This window comes from Penicillium daleae (genome assembly GCF_028827525.1).
Source record: "Penicillium daleae strain IBT 16125 chromosome Unknown utg000009l_segment0_segment0, whole genome shotgun sequence".
Classification (NCBI taxonomy): domain Eukaryota; kingdom Fungi; phylum Ascomycota; class Eurotiomycetes; order Eurotiales; family Aspergillaceae; genus Penicillium; species Penicillium daleae.
This window is the reverse complement of record NW_026623157.1, coordinates 1,508,384-1,530,397: the sequence shown is the minus strand read 5'-3', so window position 1 is coordinate 1,530,397 and position 22,014 is coordinate 1,508,384. Positions and strand designations below refer to the sequence as shown.

Genomic DNA, 22,014 nt, shown 5'->3' with positions numbered 1-22,014 from the left:
CGCTTCTTTCTTTTCCTCTTTTCTCTTCGAAAATTTTACAAGAGTGAGTCACTTGACATGAATCTTGAGAATAATCACTACCGCCGCCACGGAATCAAGCTTGCTAACCTCTTTACAGACTATCCCACGCTACCGTATCAGACATCCCACTTCCTCATGCCGGCAACGTCGCTGGCCCTGACGCCAGGGCTGGGGTCTTTCCTCAAATCTCTGAAGACTCACCCGGTCGAGACTTCTATCGAGAACCTCATTTCGTGCGCTGCCCTTAATGTTTCGTTTTAAGCTATCCGGCTGGCGACTCCGTTGCTAATCGAGGGACTTCAGATTGCTCAAACGACGACAAATCCGCCATTCGCGATCATGCGCTACAGCCACTGCCTACTTACTTCGTCATGTTGTCTCCGTGTGCAAGACATCCGACCCCCTCAAGCTCATCGAGAGGGTGCAGACCGTGGGCAGGCGGCTTGTGGCAGCCCAGCCGCGAGAGATGGTGGTGGGCAACGTTGTGCGACGAGTGCTTGGCCTCATTCGCGACGAGGCAGAGGATGACCACGAAGCTGAATTTGCTCTAAGCGAAGCTGGATCAGAGAGTCAGCCTCAAACCCCTCGGGCTTTTGACGGTCAGTCTTTTTTCGGCCTTCGTGACTCACACTCTGAGACTAGGTAACTAAACAAAAGTCTTGCATAGATCCGTCCCCGTCACTGCCCCTGGATAGAGATATGCTTTCTCTCCGTGCAGAAGGTGCAGAGCGCTCATCTTCTCGCCCTACTCTTCATTCCATGTTCAGCCTCCTCTCCCACCCCGAAGCAGATTTCTCGCCCATAAGCACACCTGGGACACAATCTCCAAATGGGCGGATGCCCGGCCACGGTCCTGGAGCCAAAGATGTCAAGGCCGAGGTGTTGGAAGGTATTGGCGAGATTATTGATGAATTGGGTCAGGTCGATGATCAGATTGCATCCTACGCCCTGGAGCATATTCATTCCAACGAGATCATCCTCACACATACTTCATCCACGACGGTGCAAAAGTTCCTCGTCAAGGCCGCCACTAAGCGCAAGTTCACAGTCATCCACGCCGAATCCTTCCCCAACAACCACGAGGCTACGCACGCCACGGTCAGCGGCAACCCCCTCGATGATGACGACAACCTTAGTGCCGAGGCGTTCCAGAAACCTCTGATTGCCCTCGGCATCACTGTCATTCTCATCCCAGACTCTGCCGTGTTTGCTCTGATGTCTCGTGTCAACAAGGTCATCTTGGGCACACACTCTGTCCTCGCGAACGGAGGCCTCGTTGCTGCGGCGGGTACTCGGGTCATTGCCCGCGCCGCCAAGGTCCACCAAACTCCCGTCGTCGTTGTGAGCGGTGTCTATAAACTGAGCCCAGTTTATCCTTTCGATTTCGACTCTCTCATCGAGTACGGTGACGCCAGCAAGGTGCTCCCTTACGAGGACGGTGACCTCGTCGACCAGATCGACGTCCAGAATCCGATCTATGACTACGTTCCGGCGGAGCTGGTCGATCTTTACATCACCAACTTGTGAGTTCCCTTTTACTTTGTCTTCATCTTATATCTATGTCTGTGGCTAACATTTACTTCTTCTTCTTTTACAGAGGTGGTCACGCCCCGTCATACCTCTACCGTATCGTGTCCGACCACTACCGGAAGGAGGATATCAGCTTCTAAAGGACAAGTTGATAGACGAAAAGTTCTTAGCGGACATGTTCCTCTGGCGCTGCCAGTGGCATGATGGGCCATGTTGAAAACGATACCCGAGGAACGATGTGCGATGGTTACGCGGGAGTCTTGCTAGGGTTTTCTAGGTGGGGTTAGAGATAGAATTCAAAAGATTCATGATTAAATGCGAGATGACTTTTCCCGTGCAGTTACAAAGATTTGAGAAGTACTTGAGTCTTGTCTGTCCCCCAATCAGCCTATACCTATCAAACAGATCGGGGATACCGTCAGCGACTGCAGGAGAGAGGAGGCCCACCTTTACTGGAAGGCTACGATACATCTCTAATGATGACTACCGCTGGGTACCGATTAAGAGAACTCACGGCTCCTTAACAGCACTATGAGCTAGGCAAACCCACTTACGGCTACTCGATAGCATAGCTGTTGTCATAATATCCGGCACCTGCCCAGATAGAGAGGAATAATGGAAGAGATGTTATCATTAATCTTACGCTGCGAACGCTACACATACGGACCAGCCTTTGGTGCTGGGTCCACCGAGGCAAGTCAAGCAGGGCCGTAGCTGGACCGCATATAGGCTAAGCCTTCCAGTCGAGCTACGTCAATTCCATATGCACTGGACTGGCACGACCATCTAATCTACACGGGCATGATACACGTCAACAGAAATACGCAGAGTAGGCCTTCTAGCCCCGCAGATATGAAAGATCATAGCGCCATTTTTTTGGAATTGTATCTCAAATCGTGTTTAATTCGCACACATAAATCCAGACGAAAGCCCGCCCGGGTAGTTATTCCCAAAAAAAGTTCTCATGAAATCCCGGCGCTGATGAAGACGGGCTTTCTGTCCGGCACCGACCCCTAACAAGACTCCATGTCCCCCCGGCCACCACATTTTGCTTTTGATGGAGCTCTCCGTTTAAGAGCGGGGCTTCTCCTTCTTCTCCTTCCACAGAGCGGCGAGACCGACACCAGAGACCTTGACGACCTTGAAACGGACACCGGGAATATCACCCTTGGCCTTGCCCTTGCGACCGAAACCGGCCAGGAGAACCTCGTCGTTCTCGTCGATGAAGTTCAAGCAACCGTCATTGGGGACTGTAGGAAATAATACTGGTTAGTGTCTTGTTCTCCATTGTAGCGATCGATCGATTGCCAGGTAGCCCATGTTTGACGCGCACGGGGTCGTTCAATATGGCTAGGCCTCGACAAGACATGGATTTGAAAGAGGGGATCACCCACCGAAAGCAGCGACCTTCTTGCCGTTCTTGATGAGCTGAACCTTGACACACTTGCGGATAGCGGAGTTGGGCTGCTTGGCCTCAACACCGACCTTCTCGAGGACGATACCCTTGGCGTGGGAAGCACCACCGAAGGGAGAGGACTTGAAGGCAGTGCCGAGCAGGCGCTTCTTGTAGTGGAGATCAGCCCAGCGCTGCTCCTTGCGGTGCGCCTCGAGCTTGCGGGCGGCGTTGAGACCACGGGGCTTTCCTTTACCCATCTTGAATTATTCTTGTCTGAGGCGATAAAAACGAATGTTAGTTTGGGATCTGTGAAGGATTGGTGTTTTGCAATAGCGAAAATATTCGTAGCGGGTTCGATGAATGGATATGGGTTGTGATGGCTGGGAGTCTGGAATTTTCGTTCGTGTTGTCGGGATGGTTGATTTTGAGTCGAAAGTTGTCGGTATCGAGTCGCCCACAACCACCAGACAACACGAAGAACAATTCCAGATGTTGTGTGCGTGAAGAAGATCACTGGGAGATTGCTCAGGGTCGAATACGTACCGACTGAGAATGGGTGTTGTCGAAAGGGTGAGGGTCGTGGGGTGTCGAAAAGTCGAAGGTTTCGGATTACCCTCGAACGCCGGCGCACTCGCTTGGATTGAGACTCTGCCTCACCTGACTTTGTGCGCGTGCCCTAAGCGAGTCACGGGATCGGACAAACCCCCACCTGTCTTATGTCATCGATTTGTCTCGAGGTCACGATAAGATAATGTCCTTATCGCTTATCGACTGATTGAGCTACAACAGCCACTTTAATCCTTGCTTGTTGTGCTCCGCCGTTAGGGTCTATCCACCAAGGCAGGCTTATCCCCGATGGATTCCTCCAGAAAGCCTCACAGCTCTCAGCGGCTTCCGCCACCCGCTTTGTTTCAAGGCCCACCATCCCATAATGCATCCAACATTTCCCTCTCCGTGCCTCCTGCTGGGCCGATCCTCCCCACCCCGTCTGGTAGCCAGCCACCACCCCTCCATCGCAACCGTTCCCATCGCGGCAACGATGGCGGCTCTGCAGATAACCGCAGCTTGCTCTCTCCACTCGTCTCGCGACGCCCATCCAAAAACGACGTAGACGGATCCGATGCCATCTGGCAGGAAATGCAAAGCGCCTTATCCGAGGTAGAACTAAGCGCCGTCACCAACGAACATGTCTTCGGTGAGAAGCACGCCGAGGCTCTGGAAGATCTTCGCATGAAGCAATTACGACTTGCCCAAGCTTGGGCTCGAAGTGAGGCAGACGATGAAGTCGTGGAATCTAGCCACAATACCGCCGATGGCGACAACTCTGCGGCAAGTGTGAAGCGTCGAGGGTCGGGAGAAGGCAACACGACAGATGCCACGAACAATACCCAGGCATCTGGCAGAGACCGTGTCTCTTATCGCACCCTAGATGAAGAAACAGAAAAGGACATTATTCTTGCGCGTAGGCGCCGGGAAGCCAATGACCGCTACTTTGACCGAGTCAATCAGGGTGTGCTGGATGTGGTCGCCAAGCTCGAGGAAGTCTCCCAGGCCATGCGCACGGTTGAACGAGAAAGCAAAGATATCTGGAGTGACACAGAGAGTGTTACCACAGCTGCACCCTCGTCCACCAACTCTGGGTGACAGGCATCAATGACTCGAAGGTTGTCTGTTGGTCTTGTTCCTCTGCAGACATGCTATCTCACGCCCTTATGAACATGTGCTGGACGCTTTCATGACCTACTTTGCATAATGCTACAGGTATTTAGAACCATAGCCATACTAATTCATGTATATTATCACAATCTTAAGAAAAGGAGGGTTTTGAGAAATGCAAAGCTCATTGAATGAAAATGCTAAAGGGTATCCTAACGCCGCTCACCATGCAAGGCTCAGCCATAATGATGCATCGTAAAAAGAGATCTGATCCATACAGCCCAAGGGTAACAGGACGGGCTACGGATGTTTTCAATCCTTTTTCACCCAGTGCAACATATCGTTCCATCCCTTACAAGCTGTCTCCTTCACACTCTCCCAGCGATTCCCTTGCGCATTGCGGGCAAATTTCCCGATCTCCTGGTTCCACCTGTGCTTCAAGACATCTTTGATTGTAATCTGCTCCTCTTTCAGGGATTTCCCTTCCTCAAGGCTTCGGGGCTTATGTTCTGGGAAGAAGCGCCGGTCGTATGCACCCGCAGAAGCGGCGAGCCAGTTTATTTGATCAACCTGTTCGCGGATTTGTCGGCGCTGTTCCAGCCGTGTTGCGCGGTGGACTGTGATGGTGATGTAGAGAACGGAAGTAGTAAGTGCAAAGCCACTGAACTGTTAATTGAGAAAAAAAAGGTTAGACTGTAAATTTCAAGGTGTTCGACGAGCCAAGCTAGACATACAAATCCAGAGACGAAGTTCATTGCGACTCCGGGCTGAGCGGCGTTTCCCGCGATTGAATCAGGTAGAGCGTGTCAGATGAGAGGTTGAATATGACACTGAGTGTTTGGTATCAAGGTCCTTTGCTATTTGCAGGAAAAAGAAGACAAGAGTGAATGAGTACGTTGCAAAGCGATTCTCGTTGTCGTTGCGACAGGAAAAAGGGAAGTCGGACAAGGCGGTGGAAGCTCTCCGATTGGCCGAGCGTCCCCCGTCGAATCTTTTGATCCGAACTTCCTCCCTCGCGACCTCCGACAGACTGGCACTTTGCAATTCCTGGGGACAATTGAACCAGCCTGTCCGCAATCCCAGGCTCCAATTGTACTTTTCGTTCAATTCTACCGCCCTTCTTCAATCCTCCCATCTCCCAGTCTATCCCATCATGGCTGGCGGCAAAGCAAAGTACCGTCACTTGGGCCGCAAGTCCTCGCACCGACAGGCCTTGCTCCGCAACCTGGTTACCTCGCTGTTTGAGAATGAATCGATCACGACAACATGGGCCAAGGCCAAGGAGGCACAGAGGTTGGCGGATAAGTTGATTACCCTGGGCAAGAAGAACTCCGAGGCTAGTCGGAGACGGGCACTGGAGATTTTCTATGTATGTGACTACATCTCCGGATCTTCGATTTTCTCAGCATGCAGGCCATAAATCGGCTGTGCGGAGCGAATTGGACAGTCGAAGAACATATTGTACCCAGAGCAGGCTAAGTTCTGACACTATTCTCCGCAGAAACCCCACGACATCCTTCCCAAGCTCTTCGGTCCCCTCCGCGAACGCTACGCCGATCGACCAGGTGGCTACACCCGTGTTCTCCGCGTCGAATCCAAGGAGAAATATGAATACTACTCCGTCCGCCGGGGTGACAAGAACGCTGTTCCCGAGCGCAAACCCGCCGACCAAGCGCCTAGCGCAATTCTCGAACTCGTCGACGGACCCAAGGACATGCGGTTCGCGATGACGGCGCGTGCAATTGCACGCCAACGCGAAGAGGGCCTGAAAGAGCACGAGCTCACGTCTTTGAATAAGAAGAAGGTCACGCAGTTCCGGAAGGACGGTGTTGAGGCGCTGGAAGATGCTGTTGCGAAGTTGCAGATTCGGGACTCGGAGCGTGAGGGATCTGCTCTTCCTGAGGGTGAGGAGTCGAAGTCTGCGCAGGAAGAGGCGCGGCGAGGTGCGGCTCAGGCTGGTCGGCTGGCTAAGGAGGTTGGTGAGATTAAGTCCACGCAGTGAGTGGGGGTTGTCCGCTAGTCAGGGCGGCTTCACTTACATTTCTTGAGTTGATGCAAACCTAGGGGGGTTATTCGTGGATTTGTTGGTCCTTTTTTTGTTGGATCCCCATTCATCTCCATTTTTCTTGTCTGTCTTTTTTAGGAGTTCTTGCTGCTTTTGGTATCTTTGTCTTCCATCCATGTGACATAGCCTGTGTACAGTATAAAATATTTCGATACCTCTATTCAAGACCTTTATCCACTGCGGTCTGTACTTTAGAGTAATTTAGACTTTCGATCATTCTGAATGACTGTATTAGCTTCTATTCTGTGGCTTTTTCTATCTTGAGGGCAAGCTATTGTATCGGTGCTAGTTCCACCAAACATCCCAAGGATATATGATATATTTCCAGGGCGGCTGGGGCACATGCCCCCTCCAGAATTCATTGAATTTACAACCCTGTTTGCCCAATCCTGAACTCCATAGGTCTCAGGAGGATACTACTGATACCAGAAGCTGGATTTCAATAAAATTGTATGTTCATCTCATTAACCAGATTAATGCCGAGTACGTACTTTTTGTCACCGTTTTAACGGCAATATAAGATTGGAAGCCTACGCATAATGTTTTGAGACTCAGATATGCAGATTCCTAGCTAACGATGAGCTATGTTTTAAGGGTTCAGATCGCAATGCATTGCTAAATGTACATGCCAGCCAGGCCGACATACATGCAGGTATGACATAACTAACATCAATCCCACCAATACAGACCAATACAGGACTCAAAGTTCGGAGCCTGGAACCAATGAAAACGGAGAAATTACTCGTTTGCTGGTTCGCCTCATCGTCCACTGACCTAGTTCATCCTCGACGCGGTCGTCCCTCCAGAAACGACCAGGGGTCCGTTCTTCGCGGGGTTGGGAATTCCGTTACTGGCAACTGCTGGAGCGGGAAGGCCAGCGGATGCAGCGTGATGTTTAAGCTCAAAGCCTGAGGAGACTTCAGATGGAGGCGGTTTGGGAGGTAAGTGGGATGGGGTGCCCCATTTAGCAATAGAGGTTTGTGGGGTTGTGCTTGGGTTGCGAGTTCCATTGGCATTCGGGGAGTGGTCGTGACTGTGATTGGGGATAGACTCTGGGAACCTAGGCCAATTGAGCTGCACAGCGTGAGCTCTATTTCCGTACGGCTGCGTTGGGTGCTGCGCACCGTTTCCCGGGTGCCGTTGCGTCCCAGCACTTCCCGGGACAAACGAGCGTGTCTGGGGATTGAAGTGGGACCTTGGGAAATTGCCTGCCATCGCTGGGTTCCCAGCATTGTGGAGGGCAGAGTCCATATGCTGCCCTGGATACTGGGCATAAGAATAGGTGGCCATGTTCGGGGTCATAGGCTGTGGTTGGTAGTTGGACCAAGGTGCCGGATGTTGGGTACGTTGATGCTGTGATTGCTGATAATTTCCAGGGAAAGGGCCTGGGTTCCAACCAGGAGTCTGCTGGAACTGCAGCGAATGAGGGGTGGGAAAGTTGTTCATAGCTGGCGAAGATTTGGTGGATGCCGGTTGCCCTATCATAGCTGGCTGGTTCATGGGAGAATACCCAGGAAATGGAGATTGCTGTGGTCCATTCGCAGCTTGCCATGGGGCAGTAGAGGCCATCTGCGGCGACATTGCCGCTGGGAACTGTGGGACATTGTTCATACCTCCCTGGCCCGAGTACATCGCATTGGTCGGACCAGCAGACATGTAGCCACCGCTAGGCGGCGAGACACCCGGCCCAACCATGTATGGAACTTGTTGGGCATATGAGCCATCGCTTGCAGATGGATTGTATGCCGAGGAACCGTTATTGCTGTACTGCATCCCGGGATAGTAAGGATTGAACTGGGAGCGAGCTTCAAAGCCGTCATCATGAGGAGTGCGCTGTTTCTGAGCTTTCTTGCGTCCAGTGGTCGAGCTTGAGCGGGACATGTTCGTAGTAGAGTCACCGCTAGCCTCTGACTTGGCACTTTCGGGGAAGTCGCGGAAGATACGTTCACGCACTTCTGCGTATTTGGCCTCCCTTTCTTCCCGTGTCATGGCCATACGGTCCTTAGCAGACATTGAGCCCGCTGAGCCGGTGCGGTCTCCATCCTGACCCGCATCATCGGTCTCTGACGCCGCCTTGGATGGAACAGATGAACTTGCTGCCACACTACCTTCGGCGGAAGGCCGTCCTCCATCTGTCCGACGCATGATTTTCGTCGGCATAGGGTGAGAGGGTTTTTCATTGGAAGCTGGAAACAGTTCGGAAAGGGGCGTGGGGCTAATCAAGTCAGTCATCTAGCCTGCCATAGAGAAAAGAAACAAATGACAAATGACTTACAGTCTGGAGAAAGGCGTTCGGTGGAGGCGCACGGAAGTCACGTTGTTGTCCACAAAATGCGTTAAGTGGTAATAATCTCCTAGTCTATGCGCGAGAAGTCGGCCATAGGAATTGTTTGGGGGTAGTTCCAAGGATTGTTCACTATGTCGAATAAGGTTAGTTGTGGGAGAGCGGTGGACAAGGACGAGGGCGATGGTCTTACCTGGAATATTCAATGAATGCGCGGACCTTTTCTTCTATTGTGAGGACCATCAGACGATCCTTGGGGTTTTCCATAGCTGTTATGAGTTTCTCGTCTGGATGGAGAGGGAATGAATGAAGGCCCTGGCCATTTGGCGTATTATCAGGGTTGATCGGAACCACAAAATTGTTCGATACCGAGTCTGAGGGGATGACGACAGGACCTTGCGAGTTGCTGTCGCTGAAGCCAGGGACAGGGTTGGGAAGAATCCCGCGCGGGGGTAGAGCAATGTTGTCGCGGAAGTGGTCACGGAATACACGTCCACTGGTTTCCGAGCCCGTTACCGAGTCTGGAGCAAGAGAAGCAGCTCCGGACAGAGACTCTTCTTCGTCAATAGCTTGCACACTGGCACTGTCGTCAGGCCGAACAGAATCTTTCTCGTCCATAGCAAAGGTTGTCACCGACGCTAAGCTCTTAGAGTCGAAGTTGGTCATTTTTGTGGATGAAGTAGAGAGATGAGTTCGGTCATCCTCGAAGGAATTTTCATGCTTTAAAAGACCGTTCTCCTGACCATCGCTTGAGGATCCAGATCCCTGACGGTCCTTTTGCGGGCTAAGATCAATTCCTTCCATAGCTCTAGCCAGAACGTTACCACCGGGACTGGAGAGAGAAATCTGGTCATTGACAGCGTTTAGAGTGTGTGGGCCAGGTCCCAAAGCATTAGAATCCAATGTCTCGGCGTACACGGCAACATTGGCGGGTTGACCCGTATTGGTCTCGTTGGATGCCACCGGCGAGTGGGGAGAGGGAGGTGCAGGCATGGCAGCAATCTTGAATGCAGTGTTAGGTCATGAAGTCATAAGAAAACTCGGCTGGAGCGGCTTACCTTCGCAAAGGAGAAATGATCCCCGTTTGAGGTGTTCTGAGATACCATATCAACTGTACCCGGCGGTCGTTGTCGGGGAGGGTGTTGCAACGAGGGTGGGAAGTGTGCACGCAAGTTTGAGAAATCGAAGCCACACCACAGAAGCACTCAGTAAGTCTCCAGAGTCGGACAGATCGAGAAAGACGATTGAATCACAAGGCAGTCACTGGAAAATCCCGGTTCACACACGCCAAAAAAGAAAGACATATCTCTGCTGCAGGGCTTTCGCCATCGGGAAAAGCTATCAGAAGCAAACGTATTAGAAACGAGTCATCAAACAGCTCTGATAAACTAGTCTTGTGATCTTCACACCAGGGACGCTTCATTGGCGGGGAAAGTCATTGGGGAAGCGGGTCTCACAGGATGTCAAAGCTGGTTCATGGTCAACGCAAGATAGACCTCAATTCGAGATAGGTGGTTGGTCCCGGAGAGTGCGACAGAGGACCAAATATATGTTATAGCCTTATGAGGCGATCCCAAGAATACCCGGTACCGAAACCGAAGGGAGCAAAATCTCGATCCTGCTGGAGAGAAGGAGCGTTGGGTGTCGGAGCTCTGATTATTCTTCTAACGCCTGAAGGTTCGTGGGTGCCATTATGCCGTGACTGACCGCTTTTGCCGCGCGCCTACAATTTCCTTTTCATCAGAAGAGTCGCAGAGGAGCGAAGCACCTTGCTAGTCGCTTAGACCAACTTGTGAATATTGGAACCTGTATCTCTTCTTTCCTGTCAAGTCTATGTCACCTTGATTTGGCCGGTCCAAAACCCCCACCTCGCCATGAACCGCTATCGAAATGCTCCAGGACTCCGAGCCGGGCCTAGCAAAGCTTCTCCAACGACTTTATGCCAAAAATGCCTGAAACGAGATATGTAGCCCGGAAAGATTTGCTGACCAGTGTCCTTGCTGACTTCTATGCACGGCATTATAGCTATGAATGCAAAGCAACGGCCCAGGAGCGTCCATATACGGCCCGGCCATCAAGAACCCAACAATTGCTGAACCCTCGGTTGATGCCCAAGCTCTCAGAGGACGTGCCTACCGAGCTGGAGCGAACGTATGTTTCTGATCATCGGGGTTTCAATCACTATAATACCGGTACCAATGAAGACTAACAAACGAATCTAGGACTGGTGTTGCAGACGAGATACTCGCAAAACGCGAGGCGGAGCGTGGCCGGAAAAGAGACCATGACAAAGATGACTCTGAAGACCGCTACGGGCAGTCTCCAAAGCGAGCAAGATCTCTGTCAACAGATTCTGCAGATTCGATCTCGACAATCTCCACAAATCGGTCTGCGTCTGCGTCTCCCCAGCGCCGCAGTAGACATGGCTCACGTGCCACTGGCCGTCGCAGTTCAGTATCACCACCTGCAGGTGAAACTCGAAAGAGGAGGTACAGCGATGCTTCAGATGGTTCTTCCGCAAAGTCATACTCCTCGGGCGATGGGCAACGATCCCGGTCCCGATCCAAGGAATGGACTGAGGACAGGAACATTCGACGTCGACGCCGGGAGAGCAGCCCTGAGGAACGCGGAAGGAATCGTGATTCAAAAAAGCATGACTCTAGGAAAAACGACCGCCGCAGCCATAGTGTGGACAAAAGTCGAATCGCGAAAGAGCGCCGTTCTATGACACCGGAGGCTACCTATGACCATTCAGAAAAACGCACATATCGAGACCGAGAACCACTGCAAGGCGTGGCCCAGGCCGGACGATCTAGGCAGGACCCTAGAGCTCGTGGAGGACCACCCCGAGAACGAAGTATGAGTCCTTACAGCAAACGTCTTGCTTTGACTCAATCTATGAATCTGGGACGGTAGAACTGGCATTGCAAGCAACGGGTCCGTCTCGTTCTTTTCCTTGTGGAATCTTATGAGGATCGTTTTTGAGCATTAGTGCCAGCAAGTATGGTCCGTGGCGAATATTGCCAACTTTCTAGTTTCATTGATCCCTTTGGAACACATTGTATTAATAGCATATCCATACATCCCAATGTGCAAACCCCTTTTCAACGCCTTTTTTTCTGCAATAGTAACCTCGGCCCCAAAACAGACGCCCTTGACCATGATGAAAAAGTGAAGACACGGTGAAAAAAAGGAGACATTCAAAAAAGAAAATCGAAGGTAATCCAGAAATTTACAGGAGCACAAGAGCCAAAAAAGTGCCGGTAGCTCGGCAATATAGGGTATCACTTCAAATCGTTTCTTCATCGTTGACTTCCTGCTCCCGCATATGAATCCCCTCCACCAGCGCATCCCCCTCGATGCCGACTTCCTCTCCTCCTTCACCGTTGGAAGTTGCACCCCGCTCCTTCGCTGTGCGCTGTGAAGTCTCTATCCGTTGTCGAACCAGGCGGGCAATAGCGTTCTCCGTCCGCACGTTGAGAATCTTGAGCTTCTCGTCCAGATCCCGCCGGAGGTCCCAATTAGGCTTCTTCGGCTGCAGCTTGAATAGATCGATAGGTTGGTCACCATCTTCATCCTTTTGAGCTTGCTCTTTCACGCCTTCTGCGATCTCGGCAGCTTGTGCTTCCACCGTCACTTTGCCTTCATGCGGAGCTTGCTCGAAGCCCAATCTGGGCCCGCGGGTTTCGGCATCGTAATTGCGGCCAGACAGGAACTTTGCGGTCACATCGGTGGCGGAATTGTCTGCCTCTTCACTATCGGGACCGACCGCAGACGGCTCTTCGGGCTCTGGTTGTTTGCGCTTAAGTGCGGCGAGCTTGGCCAGGCGGGCTTTGCGCTCGTTGGAGGCCGCATCCAGCGTGGCGTGGTTGGAGGACATGGTGTGCGGCTGAAAGAGGACGGAGTGAATGAGAGGATTGAGACCAGCGTATTAGGAGGAAGAGTTGGAAAAGTAACGCAAAAGAATGACCCCAAAGTCCTCCGCTCCTTTGAAAAATGTGGAGGAGGGCGATGATGTTGAAGCGATAACGACGGGTTGCGCCACACTTCAGCCACAGCAAAATCGGGCGGTCTCCGCCTTCAAACTTTCGAGGTTCCCGCGCCGTCCACGCAACTTTGGTCTCAACAAGCTGCGCTTCGGTCTTTGCACTTTCCAGTTCTCGATGCAGGCGACTGCGGGATCCTGAATGTTGTTTTGTCCACAACAGCTCGTCCGGGTCCGCCTCCAGGCGCTACTGTCGGCGCCATGTAGAAGCCCCGGCTACTGGCATCGGAGCTCGTGGACTCTGAATACTCGACATGCACTTCAACATGCGTTGAATCATACCTCAACGATCCAACAGCAAGGTGGATATGAACGGACAGCTGGAGACATCACCACCGAATCCTCGGAAAGCGAGCCCAAGCAAGATGCAACCACAGGCAATTCAGATCAGGTCGCCAGCAGTTCTCGCCGAACTTACAAAAGTGTTGGTCCGCGGGGAGTGCCGAAAATGACCGTCAAGAAGATCCTATTTCGCGAAGGCCTCAGAACATCATACGGAGCGACTGTACACCAACGACTCAACCACGAGATACAGCGCGAGGGGAGAAAACTGAGTGATAAATCGATCGCCATAGCCACAAGCACGCGAGGGAAATCGATATACAGCGCTCAACAGAGCAGCCTTAAAACGTGGCAGCGGGCCTATGAAGAAGTTTACAAAGCCAAGCATTACAAGCGCAAAATCAACGACCCAAGCATAATACCAGTGCTGAACAAAACTGGGGAAGTTCTACTGGCAAAGATTCAAGAAGATTGCAGCGGAGCCTTTGCAAAATTCTGGCATACTAGTGAGCGGGATGTCAAAGCTCGACACTGGCAAGCTTTGGCTTTCTGGTTGCTACAAAACGACGTCAAATTGTTCCTGAATTTTTTGATCGTCACAATGAAGGGCACGGAGAGACCGGACTTTACCATGGTCACGGATTGTCTTTTATACGTGGACAACTTCTACTATGAGGAATTGAAAGATTGGACAACAGGCCGTAACTCACATGGGTACCCGTGGGTGATCGAATACTGCCTACGCCCGTCCACTTGGCCGGTAGTCTCGCCACCTCAAAAGGGTATTCGGCTTTACATTCGACGGGCTAGGCCCTATGGTGTCCGCTTGGCCTTCCGCACGATGAAAGCCAGGGGGATACAGTCGAAACCGGAAACGCAGCTCTGTTTTGTGAATCGGTTCACTCAGCTTGGAGATGCTAATAGGGCATTAAGTGCTTTGAAGCTCCTTCCGCGGCTCAAGGACCCTGCCTTTACCATGGACGCCCAAGGTGTTCTCCGACACTGCTGCAAGCTCTTGACCTTGGATACTGTCGAAGACGGCGAATCCGGGCGCAACTTCCGAATCCTGCCAAAGCTTCTGGAGATGGGTGTGCGGCCGGACCGAGACATGATGAACGTGGTGCTCGCCAACGCCTACAAAACCGGTGACCACGAACTTGGTGCCGATATGCTTCAGTTCATGACGAGTCAGGACTATACTTTTGACTCGTATACCTACGTTACTCTTCTCACTAATGCCGTTTTACGGGGCGACCAAGCTCGCACCCACGAGCTGATCCGCGAGGTGGATACGAAAGAAGAAATTCGCAAGAACCCATACGTCGCCAATAAGATCTTCCACGCCCATTACGTTTTCACCGCCAAGCATATGGACGCCGACGTTGATCCCTCTGGTGTCTTCTATTCGATGCTTGACATGTACAACAAGCTTCACGACATCACGCCCCTAAAAGAGCTCCTCATCATTCCCCCTCACTACAAGGCGCGGGAAGAAGGCGCAAACACGCCTCCCACACCTATGGCACTGTACATTATGATCGCAACCTACTTCCGCTGCGGCTCTCGTATCTCGACTGTCCAACGCATTTACTCGCGATTTGCGGAGCTTGTCAAACAGGGGCATCCCACCATCGCCCCATTGGCAGCGACCGATCACACTTACAATGAATTTCTCATTGCTCTGCGCAAAAGCTCGCGAGCTATGCATTCTTGCGTTCGGATCGTGGAAGATATGCTCCAGCCCCGGGCCGACCTGGCTATTGAGCATGCTAAGCCGAGCTACCGCACCTGGGCCATTCTACTGAGTGTTTTCCTCTGGCACCGGCGACCCGCTGCCGCCGAGAAGATTAGGGAGATGATGGCAAAACACGAGGTCCCTTATAATGACGTGACCTGGAATTTGATCATCAACGGTTACGCCAATGCCCAGAAAGTGCAGGAGACCGCTGCTGCCATGAAGGCCATGGAAGCTCAAGGATTTACTCTCGACTCCTACACTATGAAGTCCCTGCGTTATCTCCGTGACCCGGAACGTCTCTGGGTTGCCGTGGACGAACTTGATCATGCTGCTCAGGAAGCGGACTTTGCTGCCCGATCCTCTACTGAACAGAGCCCTGCCGCTATCGAGGACGCCCTCCGCGATGATTTGATTGAGAAAGGTCTGCAGAAACTTGGGGACAAGAATAAGGCCCAGGATTGAGATTGGATACCCTTTTGATTTGGTTCAGATTCATGTATTATAAAGCACTTTGCATACATGGTCCTTCGGGGCCTAGGGTTGGGAACAAGCGTTGGAGTTGCCATTTGTGTAAATTTTGGCGTTCATGTACTATACATAGAATCATTATGAAATTTGAAAATTGCCAATCGCTGAAAGAATAGGTCATCGATATAACTCGCTTGAGGACGTTAGTCCTTGAACACCCAGTCGCATCACCCTCGGTAGGACTCATCCGCCTCTCTTGCTCATATTTCATCCCTTCACTTCCTACCAAGCGAAGTGAGAGCGAGACGAGACTCTCAGCCACCGAAGAAGATCGAACACTGCACAAGACATTCAACAGTCAGAACCTAATTGCAACTGCGAACGGGGCTGTGGAGAACTTACAGCCATCAGGAAGCAGCATATGCTGACATATGGACTAAGACGTTCGCCTACTCGAGCGCATTTCCAGAATATCCCAAATAGCCTATCACAAAGGGTCAGCCATCTGAATCCTCCGTCTTCCTATCTCCGGTGATCTCGCAAGCGGAGCCCTACCCATTCTGGTTCCGGTCCATGATACCGGGCATAATCGAGTGGGCATAAGTGCTCGTGCAGATGATGAGCAGGATCACCAAGAGCAGTGATTGGAAGTTGAACAGAGCGGACTAAGGTGCGTCTTGCGGTTAGCTATGATCTCGTGTATGCGAAAGTACACAGTATGCTGATCTGAGCTAGAGGGGAGCCCGAAGCAGCTTTCAGCGGTATCTTCCTGGCAATCACGACGACTGGAACTTACCATCTTGAATCAATATTCCCGCCTGCCTCGTATCGAATTTCGAAGAAGGACAGGAGCTAGGGCAAGACAAGGTTGTCCAAAGACACCAGCTGTTGTCCGCAATTCAAGTCCGCATTCTGCCTGCCATGTCCGCCAGACGCACGGCCCGCCTGGTTCTGCGGCTTCCTCAGGACAGCAACCAGCGCTCGTCACCAACTCCTCGACACAATTCAACCCCACCGCCTGTCCCTCCTCGACAAGTATCCACAGCACCTTCAAGACCCTCGCCCTTATCCAACTCGATCCATCTCCCTCCCGAGCTCAGCCCGCCGTGGCCGTGGAATCCTGCGGAGACACAGCTTATCCGCGCGGGCTATCAACCCGCCTACAAACCTCCGAAACCAGCAACACCTCCCCCCAAACCAGAGGCTTCCTCCTCAAGCAAACGCGCCCGTAAACCCAAGCCTGCCATGGCGGAACCCCGTGCCCGTGCCGCCCGGCACAAGGGCCAGATGAATTTCTCATCAGAGCGTAAGCAGTGCCTACCGTCCAAGCCAATTTCAAGGCGACTCCCAGCTAACATCTCCTTCCAGTCCGTCTCCTGCTCCTCGCCTACGGTGACCCAAGTCCCCACCCCTCATTCCCCTCCGAACCCCTCCCCGAAACAGTCCGCGTCCTCGACGAAATCGTCACAGACTTCATCCTGGAACTCTGCCACGGCGCTGCACAAGTCGCGCACCACGCGCGCCGACAAAAGATCAAGGTTGATGATTTCCGGTTCGCGCTGCGCCGGGATCCGAACAAACTCGGTCGTGTGCAGGAGCTGCTGCGCATGGAGCGCGAGTTGAAAGAAGCGCGCAAGGCGTTCGATCAGAATGATGACCAGGTTGCTAAGGATGCGGGGAAGAAGGGAGTTGTTGTGCCCCCGGATGAACTTGATGGGGCGGAGAGTGTGGCTGGTACGACTACTACGGGGAAGAAGAGTAAGGGGAAGGGGAAGAGAGCTGCCGCGCCGAGGAGGGAGAGTGATGCGACTGAGGAGTCGGTTTCAAAGAAGAGGAAGACTATTGGATGAATGGGCATTGCTGGCGTGTGCATTGGGTGGTTCATACTTCACTTCATCATTGGCGTTGCGGGTTTGGTTGCTTTCTTTTTATTTTCGATCTGGTGTTATGGTGGCCGTGTATCTGGACAAACAGGAAATACCCATGGAATAGTTCAATGAATCATATGCATTTTGCGGGGAAGTGCTTTACAAGGACTGCAAGATGGAGTAGCTGTGCAAAGAATCATCAAACCAGTATCATACGATATATTATGAGTATGACAAGTCCACTCTCGACTAGAAACTGAAAAACAAAGTCGTATCCTGGCATTGCGCATGTGTCCATACAGGACATTCCGGGGTATGCCTCCCACTTGGTGCCTGAATATGTACCCCGCTGCCTCTCGGCAAGGAGACCCATTGGACCAATCTGAACTCCGTCAGCGGGGGACTTCATATCTGTATTCCATCTGACAGTCTCGGATTACCCCATTCCCTCAATCTAGGGTTAGAACTTGATGTTGAACTTATTTATGTTTAAAGAGAGGATTCCCTCCCCCTGCGTACCAATTATCCTGTCTTGAATGAAATTACCTGGACCCTGGCCCATTCCACGATGAAGCGCAAACTACCCATGTCGTCCTTGATAAGAAAGCTTCATCTTCAACCATCCAAAGCGGGAAACAATGTGCATCACACCAAGGTCCTGCCTGAGAACTATGCGATATTCGAGGAGGACACACCAGTACGCGAAGTGTCCATCTTTTCAGCGGCGTGTGCCGGCGACGAAACAGCAATAAGCTTGCTCCTCGACGCAGGTGCCGATATCAACCAGAGAGATGAATCGGGGAAAACACCACTCGCACTTGCTGTCGAGCGAGGCCACCAAGCGACTGTATTACTACTACTTCACAGCGGCGCCACTCTTGAATCGAAAGACTACCTCAGTCGCACGCCACTCTTTCACGCCACAAACCCAAGTATTGCCAAACTTCTCCTCGATGAAGGCGCGAATGTGGATCCGCAAGATCTCAACGCCCGAACACCCCTGTCCATAGCGGCAGAACTAGGAAACGAAGACGTAGCCAGAATTCTGCTTTGCTATGGCGCCAATCTTAACAGCAAGGACAGACTGTATTGGACTCCATTATCATGGGCTTTCGATCACAACCAAGAAACCATGGTCAAGCTACTGCTTCAAAGCGGGGCCGATCTCGAACAACAAGATCCGTTCGGACGAACACTATTAATAGTCGCAGTCGAGACAAAACGCGAATCAATGGCAGACCTCCTCATCAGCCAAGGCGCTTATCTCGAAGTCCGAGACCATGAAAATCAAACACCACTCCTATGGGCCGCTCACAATGAACATGAACAAATGGCCAAGCTTTTGATTAACAACGGTGCATGCTTAGAAGCTTGCGATGAGTCTGGGCGTACAGCGTTACTGCTAGCTGCTGAAGCACGGCATATCGCCATGGCGAGGCTCCTTGTCAAAGCAGATGCATTTCTCGACATACAAGATGAATTTGGAAGGACGCCGTTGTTATGGAGTGTTCAGTATGGTGAAGTCGAGCTGATAAAATTGTTACTTGAGAGGGGGGCTTGTTTGGAAGTTGAGGATACCAAGTATGAGCGGACGGCGCTGGCGTGGGCTGCGAGGAGGAATGATACCTCTGTGACGAGGCTGTTACTTGATTACGGTGCTGATCTCGAGGCGGAGGATCGTTATGGGCAGACTCCGTTGTCGGTTGCTGCGAGGGCTGGGAATGGAGATGTTGTTGCACTTTTGATGGAGAGAGGTGCTTATGTCGTGGCGGAGGATTATCATGGTCGGACACCAGCGCAGTGGGCTCGGATGGGTGGGTATATAGTTGTGGCGAGACTTCTTGATGGATCGGCTCTTGCTAAGGCTAGGAGTGATCGGGTGGAGATTGGTGGAATAGCTAGTATGGTGGTAGCAGTTGATAATTCTCGTGAAATATAACTTTTAATGGCTAATCAAGCATTCTATAGCCAACAATGTGAAAATTCGTAATCTCGTTCAATCGCTCCCCAGAAACATCAGAACCTAAGCAGTGCATCCAGTTCGCCAAAGAAAATCCCCGCGCCAGCATTTCTTGGAGCTATTGATTTGATTTCGTCCTGCGGTGTGGTAGGCTTGATCGAAGACAGGGTATCGTAGGATGATATCGCCGACTCGATTGTCGTAATAATTGATTCACGTTTAACCTTGCTAGCTCGTGCATCAGGATCGGACGAGTTATTGCTAACAGAACAACTCTTCTTCCGATCGGGACTCTGCTCTCTCTCCATCGAGACAGCTCGTTTCCTCGTGTCATTCATTTGAAACCCCTCTGGAGGGATCAGTCGCAGCGCTTCCGTGAACATCGAGTACATCGCGCTCCATCGGGGTACTTCATGGTCGATACCCTGTGGCAAGGGCAGATTATATTTGGGGCGGGCTTGTTCAGATGGACTCTCAGGCGTGTATTTTCGCACGGCTCTGTAGGTTGACGAAAGAGTTTAAAGATTAGCAGTCTATCGAATTGATGTAGTTGTAAATTCGAAAGCAAGTTACATACCTGACTGGTCGCTCCCTTGGCAAACAGCGCTGTCCTTCTCTGAAGCAGTATGTGCATTGATGATGACTCGGACTCGTGACGCATCGCTTCTTTCTAGCATAACACGCTTGACAAGCCTGGAACGCAGCATTTCTCGATGGAGAACTGCAATTGGTGCTTGACTTGTGTACGCCGTGGGGCATTTTCAGTTTCCGAAGTTCTTTGTGAGTCGTCTCCATACTGTAGCTGTTGGTTGCTCTGGTCGTAAAAGTGTCAAGTAGTGGAGATGGAGGAGGGAGCTAGGAAAGATCCAAGAAGCCAATTCTTATTATTATTTCTGGGGATTAACTGGGGGGCTGTTTTTTCCCATAAAATTAAGGTTCCATATCTGATGGGCGTAGGGCGTCTTATCGAAGAATTGCCTGGTTTTAATTTACTTTCCAGCCTCAGCGAGTCAGCAACGCTTCCGCGGGTACTTCGGGGCCCGCGGCCTAGGGGCTCATAGTTGCCGCAATTTTCCGACCTTGGAAACTCGCCGAGGCACCCCCGGACTCGGGAGGATTATTAACTTTTATGCCTACGGAGTACGGAGTTCGGACCTTACGGAGTGGTTAGGAATTTAGGATGGAGTTTACTTTTAGTGTGTACTCCGTATCTTAGGCAGGTAGACGCCACAATTTATGTGGAACCTATCCAGCATCCACGACGGGGATCCGCTAAGTCGAGTTGAGCAACAATCCCGCCGGTACACTGAAGATGGTACATACGGACTACGGAGTACGGGATTCGCTCGACCAGATCACTTTAAGATTGGTGGCAAGAGATATTTAGATTCTCGTGATTTCCATTAGGACCGAGGATAGTTTCTTAGTGCATCAAGTGTTAATTCTTTTCAACAAATTGTCGTCTCAACCTTACCACTTCCAGCTCTACCTTCGTCTTGATAGGCGCAGCCTAAAACTAATCTGCCTCTTAACTTTCAAAGACAAAGACCTAGAGGTACCAGCTGTTCCGTCTATGACCCAAGCCTGAACGCCAACGAATTTATCTATATCATCAAGCTACTACTCCAGAAATGGTTATCACATCTCGCTTCTCCCTCAAGCGGCCCGAATGAGCATCCTTGCTTATTATTGCTCGGTCCGCCGGTCGGTCCGAAGGATAAGGCTATGATCTTAGATTCCCCGGAACAATCTACTATCCATGGAAGTATGGCACAGCCTTGAAGCTTGTATGGCGTAGGCAGTAGACTTAAATCCACACAATAAATGGAAACCTCGAATTAAATTATGACTTCCAGACTCAGCAACCAGGGTTGTATGTTCAAAACCATATGATCCATACAGCAGGAGATGTCCGATGTCGAACTTAGAGTAGTAGTACTTGGTACTGGCAGTATCCGCGTAGGATTGCGGGGTTAGTAGCTAGTGTAATGATATTTCTGCTTCTAAGAGCCGGGGTGCCTCGTATTTAATGTGAGATCGGGTCTCATAGGGAACATCACGAAGGTTAAAAAGAAGGTTTGTGATGCAAAGGTGGTCTTGTGCAGCTCCCCGCGAAACGGGCATATAGTAGAACGTGGTGTCACACTAAAGCTGAGCGTGGTCTGAAATCCATCCCACTATTGCTAGCAACAATAAGCCTTCGAGGCCGAACGTGGTTAGATATCTCTTGATGATCTAAGAAAAGTCTTGGCGATTGAATCTGTTAAATTCAAGTAAAGAAGTGTAAAAGAAGTCGAAAGATGTATTAGAAAATTAGTAATAATTTACATAAGATACTAGTACAAGAAGCATCTTTAAAATCAGTAGGCTAATTGTATGAAGATATTATAAAATGAATAATTGAGTGCAGTCACAAACAGTGTGGTAAAAGGGCTTCTAACCACGCTCAACTTTAGTGTGACCACGTTCTACCGCAACCCGTAGCGAAACCTTCATATTTGACTAGCGGGGGAAGCCGGGGACTCTAGCGTGCTTCTTGAGTACCCTGTAGTGGTGTCAATGCAGTGATATGGCTCCACAGGATCTTTGACGAATAGTGAGCCTGATCTCCATCAGAAGGAGGAGACATACGGTCAAGCAGGTGCATGATACGGGAGTGGATTAAGGGCGAAGCTAGCCAAATCGAGAGGATTTGTATTTG

At 51.2% G+C, this 22,014-nt stretch overlaps 13 protein-coding genes across 13 annotated transcripts; 7 read left to right on the top strand and 6 right to left on the bottom strand.

Moving 5' to 3' along the window:
* Nucleotides 1–57: 57 nt before the first annotated feature.
* Nucleotides 58–1,691, top strand: N7458_011696 (translation initiation factor eIF2B subunit beta; the record flags this gene model as incomplete). Its single annotated transcript, XM_056915078.1, has 4 exons — nt 58–254; nt 325–620; nt 689–1,544; nt 1,619–1,691. 4 exons carry the CDS (start codon nt 58–60, stop codon nt 1,689–1,691), a joined length of 1,422 nt encoding a protein of 473 aa, XP_056759832.1.
* A 931-nt stretch (nt 1,692–2,622) lies between these two features.
* rps23 (40S ribosomal protein uS12) lies at nt 2,623–3,204 on the bottom strand (the record flags this gene model as incomplete). The annotated part of the gene is made up of 2 exons (XM_056915077.1): nt 2,623–2,801; nt 2,946–3,204. The coding sequence occupies 2 exons, from the start codon at nt 3,202–3,204 to the stop codon at nt 2,623–2,625; spliced, it is 438 nt and encodes a 145-aa protein (XP_056759831.1).
* A 598-nt stretch (nt 3,205–3,802) lies between these two features.
* On the top strand, nt 3,803–4,591 carry N7458_011694 (uncharacterized protein; the record flags this gene model as incomplete). Its single annotated transcript, XM_056915076.1, has 1 exon — nt 3,803–4,591. The coding sequence occupies one exon, from the start codon at nt 3,803–3,805 to the stop codon at nt 4,589–4,591; it is 789 nt and encodes a 262-aa protein (XP_056759830.1).
* A 324-nt stretch (nt 4,592–4,915) lies between these two features.
* On the bottom strand, nt 4,916–5,358 carry N7458_011693 (MICOS complex subunit Mic12 family protein; the record flags this gene model as incomplete). Its single annotated transcript, XM_056915075.1, has 2 exons — nt 4,916–5,269; nt 5,338–5,358. The coding sequence occupies 2 exons, from the start codon at nt 5,356–5,358 to the stop codon at nt 4,916–4,918; spliced, it is 375 nt and encodes a 124-aa protein (XP_056759829.1).
* A 398-nt stretch (nt 5,359–5,756) lies between these two features.
* On the top strand, nt 5,757–6,605 carry N7458_011692 (mitochondrial 54S ribosomal protein bL17m; the record flags this gene model as incomplete). The annotated part of the gene is made up of 2 exons (XM_056915074.1): nt 5,757–5,972; nt 6,105–6,605. The coding sequence occupies 2 exons, from the start codon at nt 5,757–5,759 to the stop codon at nt 6,603–6,605; spliced, it is 717 nt and encodes a 238-aa protein (XP_056759828.1).
* Nucleotides 6,606–7,442: 837 nt separating this feature from the next.
* N7458_011691 (putative R3H domain protein) lies at nt 7,443–10,058 on the bottom strand (the record flags this gene model as incomplete). The annotated part of the gene is made up of 4 exons (XM_056915073.1): nt 7,443–8,883; nt 8,944–9,084; nt 9,146–9,954; nt 10,011–10,058. 4 exons carry the CDS (start codon nt 10,056–10,058, stop codon nt 7,443–7,445), a joined length of 2,439 nt encoding a protein of 812 aa, XP_056759827.1.
* An 842-nt stretch (nt 10,059–10,900) lies between these two features.
* N7458_011690 (zinc finger CCHC-type containing 10) lies at nt 10,901–11,868 on the top strand (the record flags this gene model as incomplete). Its single annotated transcript, XM_056915072.1, has 2 exons — nt 10,901–11,103; nt 11,175–11,868. The coding sequence occupies 2 exons, from the start codon at nt 10,901–10,903 to the stop codon at nt 11,866–11,868; spliced, it is 897 nt and encodes a 298-aa protein (XP_056759826.1).
* A 373-nt stretch (nt 11,869–12,241) lies between these two features.
* On the bottom strand, nt 12,242–12,832 carry N7458_011689 (CCDC12/cwf18 family protein; the record flags this gene model as incomplete). Its single annotated transcript, XM_056915071.1, has 1 exon — nt 12,242–12,832. One exon carries the CDS (start codon nt 12,830–12,832, stop codon nt 12,242–12,244), a length of 591 nt encoding a protein of 196 aa, XP_056759825.1.
* Nucleotides 12,833–13,139: 307 nt separating this feature from the next.
* N7458_011688 (pentatricopeptide repeat protein) lies at nt 13,140–15,479 on the top strand (the record flags this gene model as incomplete). The annotated part of the gene is made up of 1 exon (XM_056915070.1): nt 13,140–15,479. One exon carries the CDS (start codon nt 13,140–13,142, stop codon nt 15,477–15,479), a length of 2,340 nt encoding a protein of 779 aa, XP_056759824.1.
* Nucleotides 15,480–15,799: 320 nt separating this feature from the next.
* On the bottom strand, nt 15,800–16,150 carry N7458_011687 (protein kish; the record flags this gene model as incomplete). Its single annotated transcript, XM_056915069.1, has 3 exons — nt 15,800–15,823; nt 15,888–15,969; nt 16,041–16,150. Coding segments are annotated over 3 exons (216 nt in total), but the record flags the coding sequence as incomplete, so codon positions are not given.
* Nucleotides 16,151–16,406: 256 nt separating this feature from the next.
* Nucleotides 16,407–17,335, top strand: N7458_011686 (putative transcription initiation factor TFIID subunit 13; the record flags this gene model as incomplete). Its single annotated transcript, XM_056915068.1, has 2 exons — nt 16,407–16,791; nt 16,854–17,335. 2 exons carry the CDS (start codon nt 16,407–16,409, stop codon nt 17,333–17,335), a joined length of 867 nt encoding a protein of 288 aa, XP_056759822.1.
* A 586-nt stretch (nt 17,336–17,921) lies between these two features.
* On the top strand, nt 17,922–19,292 carry N7458_011685 (ankyrin repeat domain-containing protein; the record flags this gene model as incomplete). Its single annotated transcript, XM_056915067.1, has 1 exon — nt 17,922–19,292. The coding sequence occupies one exon, from the start codon at nt 17,922–17,924 to the stop codon at nt 19,290–19,292; it is 1,371 nt and encodes a 456-aa protein (XP_056759821.1).
* A 77-nt stretch (nt 19,293–19,369) lies between these two features.
* Nucleotides 19,370–20,020, bottom strand: N7458_011684 (uncharacterized protein; the record flags this gene model as incomplete). The annotated part of the gene is made up of 2 exons (XM_056915066.1): nt 19,370–19,809; nt 19,891–20,020. 2 exons carry the CDS (start codon nt 20,018–20,020, stop codon nt 19,370–19,372), a joined length of 570 nt encoding a protein of 189 aa, XP_056759820.1.
* Between the last annotated feature and the right edge of the window lie 1,994 nt (nt 20,021–22,014).